General features: G+C 40.5%; 1 protein-coding gene across 3 annotated transcripts in view; it reads right to left on the reverse strand.

Moving 5' to 3' along the window:
- The window catches only part of nfatc2a (nuclear factor of activated T cells 2a), a 51,544-nt gene extending 43,220 nt beyond the window's left edge, over positions 1-8,324 (reverse strand). For 2 of the 3 annotated variants that reach the window (XM_088330902.1, XM_088330901.1), the window contains exons 1-3: positions 5,488-5,755; positions 1,492-2,398; positions 1,250-1,418 (exon numbers count right to left, since the gene is read on the reverse strand). In XM_088330902.1, coding sequence (XP_088187028.1) covers positions 1,250-1,418; positions 1,492-2,398; positions 5,488-5,611 — 1,200 coding nt within the window. In that variant the 5' untranslated portion in view covers positions 5,612-5,755. Of the gene's footprint in view, positions 1-1,249; positions 1,419-1,491; positions 2,399-5,487; positions 5,756-8,201 lie in introns of those variants that run through there. The other variant, XM_088330903.1, reaches the window with a different exon arrangement.

Genomic DNA, 8,324 nt, shown 5'->3' on the forward strand with positions numbered 1-8,324 from the left:
TCAGGAAATTCAGCTTTGATCGTTCTATGGAAAAATCCATGGTCCATCCAAAAGTAAGCCCCGCGCATGCATTGTCTTGATTAGAGTAAATGTATTTATTTATTTTCCATATTGTGACATGTTAAGAGTTTTTATCCCATCAATTTTAAATAAAGTACTTATCAAAATACTTCCAACACACATACGTCATTAGATAGGGTCATATGACAGTTGGAATTGTTTGTTTCCATTACACGCTAAAACATGGGTGAGCAAGATATGGCAGGCAAACAATGATTGCTTTATTTTTTGGCATCTACCGAGTCTCGAATTTGATACCATGGCAAAACATGAGGAAAAAAAGAGAAAATAAGCATATTACATTGTTCTCATAATTGTTGCTGCTTTTTCAAAAAGACACATCTTTATTTGTTGGATTTTTGTTAACATTCCGTTGATGTCAAAAATTAGAAATATGACAAAAAAATAGAAATTCAGCAATCATATGCAATTATGGAATAAACATTACAGACATCTACATGTACATGTTACATTTTTTTAATAAGCTTAAGATAGACCATTTATTCAAATTGGGTTTAAACACTCAGAATTAAACACACATCACGTCCCTTTTTCAAGTTTGATGATATGAATTGAAAAACTCGAAATGTACTACAGCTTGCTTGTTGTTAAATAAAAACCTGGTAAAAATATTAGCAAGGTAAGAAAAATGTAGCCAGCTATTTGAATGTTGAGGACACTATGGACTGGCACTATTTTTTTAATAGTACTTATTTAAAACACTGATATACTATTATTATATGATTAACATATGACGGGTCGATTAAAAAGCTTAAACCACACTGCTTAAAACCACTGATTGAGAAAAAATATATTTTCAATATTCTAGAGTATTTGTTTCAAAACTGTGGATAATGTAGAACAACCAATCTTCTATTTATTATTATGCCCATTTTTCTTTCTAGTCACATATTTATTGGCAAAAGTACAGCTTCATTTGATTTAGTTTTTTGAGTTCAATTCAGCACTTGAAGAAAAATTGTAGTCACATCGGTTAAGCACATTGAATAAAGCAATGTTTTTTATTTTAATAACTGTTTATGCACTGAAACCAATTGAGAGTACATTGGTATAAAATAAAGCCTAAATGATACCCAACTCTAGACTGATTATTTTATTTCGTTTTTCAGTAATTTATGCTGCTGGTTGTGAGGCTGATTTTTAGGTAAACTGGAATGTGTGGCGGTACCTGCACCACAGGGTGTCCCCCTGTGTGGGCCTTGACGGCGCCTCGACTTCCCTCCGTCTCGTAGTGAGCCCTGTGGTGCGGCCTTGGCTGCACCTCGATATACAGCTCGTAGTGGTCTGTGCGGCTGGGCATGGGCCATTCCAGAGGGGGGAGGGACGCCAACGGGATACTGCAGAACAGAAGAGGCACAGTTCAGAAATTGGAATCAAACAACCCAAGTGAGGAATTTTGTTGAAATGAACCTGCAAATGCTGGAGACCAGCGGCTTGGGCCACATCGGAGGAATTACGAAGAACGGTTCCTGGGCAGGATTGCTTTTTAAGTCCTGGTTACAGGACACCAAGTAGTTCCCCTCGCCTTGATGCTCTGGGTACAACGTGTAAACTGGGTTGGAAGTCTTGATGAGTTTACTGGGCAAACCAAAGCCATTCATGGCTTCCGTCAAGGCGCTGGGTGGGTAGTGGGACCCCATGTTATGACCACTCTGCGGAGAGGGACTACGGGAGTGCATGGGAGGAACCAAAGCGGGATTCTTGTACATGTCGTAGGTACGTTTGCCCTGCGGGGAGGCGGAGCGGGAGCCGGGGCTTGGGGAAGGCGGGCACGTTCCCAGGTAGCCGTCTTCGGTTAGGCCGGTGCTCGGGGATGTCCCAGGGGAAGTCCGTGGGGAGCAAGTGTGGATATTCTGCAAGCGGGGGCAAAGGTCTGCCGGGTTATGGCCGCTACTGGGCGAAACACAGGGCGATGCCCAGGGGGAATAGCTCTCTGAGTGCCAGCTGGTGGACGAATTGCTGCTAGCTGGGCTTAGGCACTGCGGTTCGCGGTAGGAGAGGTTCTCATGGCCTGGTACAGTCAAAGTGGGTCGAGGACTGTTGACGTTTTGGTTCTGGTTCTGCAAGGAGTCACGGGTGTGGCTGTAGTGCTCCCGGGACGGTGTGATTTCAATGCGAGGGCTCAAGGCCAAACCCTGAGGCCGGGTACAGTCCAGGTAGTTACGGGCTTCCTGGTCATCGTACTCTGTCAGAACCTCCGTCGGGTGTCCGACGTACGAGCGACCGCAAGTTCTGATTGCATACGGCGGGACCTCCTCCAGGAAGGCTTGGTCTGACTCAGGACTGAGGACTTTGTGAGACACAAGATTTGGGTCATCTGCAAAGAAGAGTACAATTTATATTTTCAACGTTACTATCTCAAGGAATTTGGATAGACCCAACAGACTCCTTTTTATCACAGTGCTCATTACCTGTCTGTCTGGATCCAGAACTACGCCACTATATAAGTAATGTAATTATTATTTGGCAACTAATCTAATTGTCGTCAAGATGTACCATGTGATAAACTGGCAATTAAAAGAATGTCTGGCATTGAAGCACTGCAGAGGTCGCTGACTGGCAACAAATTAATTTCAAATCCCCAAACTATTTTTGACACAAAGATATGAGATTGAAAACATAGGCTGTTTTGCTCAAATGTTTGTGTATTGTTTTTGTACTCAATAGTCTGGCAGAGTTCTAAGGTATAAATGCTCTAAAACAGTGGTCCCCAACCTTTGCTGTACCACAGAATGGTCTAATGTCTGACAATATTGGCCGAATAATAACATTAGTGATTCTAACAATAACAACAAAACATAATTATGAGCCGAAATCCATCGTGTAATCACTAGAGGACAAGGGATGGAGATGACATAGGAAAAGGCATTAGGTTGTATCTCATTATCACACTTTAAATCACGGTACCGTCCCATAAGATACAAATGAAAAAGCACGACGAGTGAATCAACTCTGGTGTATCTGATGATGGAACTGACTTTGAAAGGCATCAAATAAAAACTGTACATTGTAAATTTTATTTTATTATTGAGTTCATAGTTTACATCGCAGCACGGCGGCGCAGTGGTTAGCGCGTGTGCGGCACAGTTCTAAGGTCGAGAGATCAAACCTCCTGTGTGGAGTTTGCATGTTCTCCCCGTGCTTGCGTGGGTTTTCTCCGGGCACTCCGGTTTCCTCCCACATTCCAAAGACATGCATGTCAGGTTAATTGGCAGGTCCAAATTGTCCCTGGGTGTGACTGAGCGAGCGAATTGTCTGTCCCTGTGTGCCCTGCGACTGGCTTCAGTTCAGGGTGTCCCCTGCCCACTGCCCGAAGATGGCTGGGATGAGCTCCAGCACCCCCCGCGACCCTACTGAGGATAAGCGGTACAGATATTGGATGGATAGTTTACATCGTCAATAAATCGTTTGAATCATGGCCCCACGTATTCAACAGCGCCATACCACGAAAAAATAGTTTTGACGATGAGATAAAATCGAATGCCTTTTCCTATGTCATCCACATCCTTAGTGGTCTAGTGGATAATATTCAGGTCTCTCACAACGATGATCCAGATTCGATCAACATCCAATGTTGTGCAAATGTGTTTGGCGATATTCTGGGACTGGTCAATGGTTGAAAAAATATGGTAATATATTCCCTTTGTGTGAAACACCCACCCAAACTTCATTTTGTGAGTAAGTAAAAATACGCGTAAACAGGAAAAAACAAGGCAACTTTTATCTATTTTTGTGTGGCCTGATACCAAACGGTTTGGTACAGGTCTGTACCACTAAATGACACATGACCCCCAGTAGCGCCTCCAGAAATTTTTAATAGGGGTGGCCAGATGGGGCCACTCAGAATCTTGGGGTGGCATACCAAACCTAAGCCATATTATCTATTATATATATATATATATATATATATATATATATATATATATATATATATATATATATATAATGCATTTCAGGTGAATTGGCCGGTCCAAATTGTCCCTAGGTGTGAATGAGCGAGTGAGTTGTCTGTCCCCGTGTGCCCTGCGATTAGCTAGCAACCAGTTCAGGGTGTCCCCTGCCCACTGCCCGATGATTGCTGAGATGGGCTCCAGCACCCCCGCGACCCTACTGAGGATAAGCGGTGCAGCTAATGAGATGAGATATATTTTATATATATATATATATATATATATATATATCATATTATACTATCAATAAATAGCAGCTTGCACAACCCGACGGAGCTTTTATCGTCGCCGGCGACTTTAATCGGGCGTGTTTAAGGACAGTACTTCCCAAATCCATTCAACACGTGGACTGAGCAATTAGGGAAAAAACAATGGACCGTGTGAACAGTAAGATCAAACATCTAGTTGGATCCACCCATCACTGTCTGTCCCTCAACCCCTCATACACCCCCTCTCCGGAGGAAAACAAAGCCTATATAACAAAGACAGTTAAAACATCTTCTTTGTTCCTTTATCTCTTTGTTTTCCTTATCCTCACTGTAAAATGTGGACCTGGAGTACCACGTCCAATTTCTTTGTCACAATATATCCCATGTTGTAACAATGAAAATAAAGGTATCTTCTATTTCAGATTCTTGAAGTAAGAAGGTCAGGGGAACACAATTAGAAAGATTTAAGAACAAGGCAACTGATATACTGTCGATAAGCGTTTGGGTAATATTTGATGTTACTAATGATTTAATGTGCATAGTCCGTAACCCCCCAGACCTTAGTGACGGGTGGACTACTGTGAAGGTGAGGAGCCTGGCTGGTCATTTGGGATGAAATGCACAACTGTTGCTACAACAATGCTATAATATACAGGCAAGTAGGGTGGTCAACAAATTTATGGGCAGGGTTACTTCAACTTGATTACTTTCAATTACTTTTGGATTACTCCAATACCAAATATGCTAATAAAAGACAAAATAAACTAAATATGAATAAAATTACTACATTTTGTGCAGGCTTGGGGAATAACGGAACACATGGAACGGCAAAAATGATGTTGGCGAGCTGTTTGGATTTATTTTCATTTTGTTTCTGTTGCATTTTATGTTAGTTTTGCTGGAGATCAAAGCCAGGAGAGAAAGCTTACTACGTGTTGTGAGTCATAATTTTATTCATATTTAGTTTATTTTGTCGTTTATTAGCATATTTGGTATTGGAGTAATCCAAAAGTAATTGAAAGTAATCAAGTTAAAGTAACCCTACCCAACCCTGTTTATGGGGGGGCTGTGGCCACCTCTGGCCACCCCTTGGTGGCGCCAATGCTGACCCCACGAAAAAGGGACAATGATTTCACACCACAACTCGTTTGCATTTCAGTTTCCAGATTCGTTTTCAAACAATTACATTATTTTGTTGTTATTTAGCCCTCGTGTACAGGCATTGGCGCCAAAATCCGCTCACAAACCTTGACGTCCTTCCTCAGCCTCGCTGCTGCAAGGTGGTTCATATTCAAACAAGTACTCAAAGTCCAGATCCTCGTCCCGGCTCAGCTCCTCCTCCAAGCAGTTCTGGTCGTACAAGGAGCTCATTTGTCTAACGTCTACTTTAGACTACTCCGGGATGAAGAAGGGGCGCGCCCAGGCCTCCAAAATGGAATAAGTAAATAAATGGCGCTCTCGGTCTCAGGGGGGAAGACGAGTGCGCATGTTTCCTGTCTTGCTTATTTGCCTTTGACGGCGGAACAATTGTCACGTCGTAAAGCACAAGCGACCGCCCTCCCCCGCCTCTCTACTATTTTGGGACCTCCGCCAAGGCTTGCATAACCTATATAGAGATGTGGAAAACTTTTTATTTAGCATGCCCTTTACGCTAGCTAACATTCTTTGACAAAATCGATATAGTGATGATCATTGCTATTATTATTGTTACTATTGTCGTTGCTACTACCAGGGTTGGGTAGGGTTACTTTAACTTGATTACTTTCAATCACTTTTGGATTACCCCAATACCAAATATGCTAATAAAAGACAAAAGAAACTAAATATGAATAAAATTATGACTCACAACACGTGGTAAGCTTTCTCTCCTGGCTTTGATCTCCGGCAAAACTAACATATAATGTGACAGAAACAAAATGAAAATAAATCCAAACAGCTTGCCAACATCATTTTTGCCGTTCCATGTGTTCCATTACTCCCCAAGCCTGCACAAAATTTAGTAATTTTATTCATATTTAGTTTCTATTGTATTTTATTAGCATATTTGGTATTGGAGTAATCCAAAAGTAATTGATAGTAATCAAGTTAAAGTAACCCTACCGAACCCTGACTACTACTACTACTACTACTGTTATTTGTGAGTTCAATTTGTGGCTTTTTATTCATGAGAGCACAGCACATAAACAACACCAATCAATATTTAACAAAAGGAAACAGAAAAAATACACAAAATGGTTAAATATAAAAATACATTGCAAAAAAAGAAAAAAATCTATCCATCTATCTACCCTGGCGTTTGTGTTCATGCGCATGACTGCCCCATTCTCGTAAAATAAAGCTTGTGTGAAAACGTTACGCATCTGGGTCCTCTTCCTGTTCTGGTTCTGACAAACAGTAGTAGTAATATTATTGAAAATAATCAATATCAATACGAAAAAATAAGGCAGCGCGGTGGTGAGCGCGTGTGCGGGACAGTTCTGAAGTCATGGGTTCAAATCCAGCTACCAACCTTCCTGTGCGGAGTTTGCATGTTCTCACCGTGCTTGCATGGGTTTCCTCCGGGCACTCCGGTTTCCTCCCACATTCCAAAAACATACATGTCAGGTTGATTGGCCAGTCCAAATTGTCCCTAGGTGTGAATGAGCGAGCAAATTGTCTGTCCCTGTGTGCCCTTCAACTGGCTGGCAACCAGTTCAGGGTGTCCCCTGCCCACTGCCGGAAGATGGCTGGGATGGGCTCCAGCACCCCTGCAACCCTACTGAGGATAAGCGGTGCAGATAATGGATGGATGGAATACAAAAAAAATGTATTGCTCTGGCCTTGTTTCGACCCCAAATATATATTTTAATTGCAATCCTTTGGTGCACAGAAATGTAAATTACGATTTAAAAATATTGGCGGAAGTTTTGAATTTGATATTTAAAAAAAAATCTCTAATGTAAATTCGGCTGCGATTGAAAAAAAGCTTTGCATTGTGCTACTGCACCCTGGTGTCTAACACGCTGTATTGACAACATCCTCATTCCTATAAACTACTGTACAGTATTTCAATATATTCTGACAGGGTTAGGTAGGGTTACTTTAACTGGATTACTTTCAATTACTTTTGGATTACTCCAATACCAAATATGCTAATCAAAGACAAAAGAAACTAAATGTGAATAAAATCACTATATTTTGTGCAGGCTTGGGGAGTAACAGAATACATGGAACGGCAAAAATGATGTCGGCTAGCTGTTTGGATTTATTTTCATTATGTTTCTGTCACATTTTATGTTAGTTTTGCCGGAAATCATAGAGATCAAAGCCAGGAGAGAAAGCTTACCACGTGTTGTGAGTCATAATTTTATCCATTATTTACTGTAGTTTATTTAGTCTTTTATTAGCATATTTAATATTGGAGTAATCCAAAAGTAATTGAAAGTAAGCTAAGGTAACTAAAATATTGGCGTCGGCCCAAAACATCTCATCTTACACGTTTCCCCCGTATTTTATGTGTTTTTGATCAATTCAAATTTCATACGCTATATATACATTTTGTACGGGGATTTAAAAAAAAAAATAATAATGCTATGTATTGTAAGAAACACGTAATTTAGTTAGTAAGAACTAATATAAATGCTGGAAGAATTGTATATGATGTATATGTTTTTATTGGTAAATAAAACAAGCTTGTTTTACACAAATTGTCTGTTTTTATTCACTTTTTCGCTTTGCTGTGAGTAAATAGGTGCCGCGTTTTGTTTATAAGCTTTATAAACGGTTTTAAGGGGAATTGTAATCATTAAAAGGGGGAGCAGTTGCCTGAAGTTGACAGGTAGAAACATGCACACAAAAGAGCAGGCTATAGTGACATTACAAGAGAATTGTTAAGGAATTGCATGCTTCCATTTCTTCATCAAAATGTAATAAATAATCAAAACGTTTTGATTACCATAGAATCACAACACCTGAGCAGTACCTTGATCCATGGACCTCATGGTGTGGTACTGGGCCAGCCTCCAAGTCCCTCTAAACATCAGGAGAGCAAAATACAATATTGAAAAAAAAAATTAAGAATAAAAGTAAAAATATGTTGGAAAAG

Source organism: Urocampus carinirostris, chromosome 3, assembly GCF_059441175.1.
Source record: "Urocampus carinirostris isolate Australia breed hairy pipefish chromosome 3, RoL_Ucar_1.0, whole genome shotgun sequence".
Classification (NCBI taxonomy): Eukaryota; Metazoa; Chordata; class Actinopteri; order Syngnathiformes; family Syngnathidae; genus Urocampus; species Urocampus carinirostris.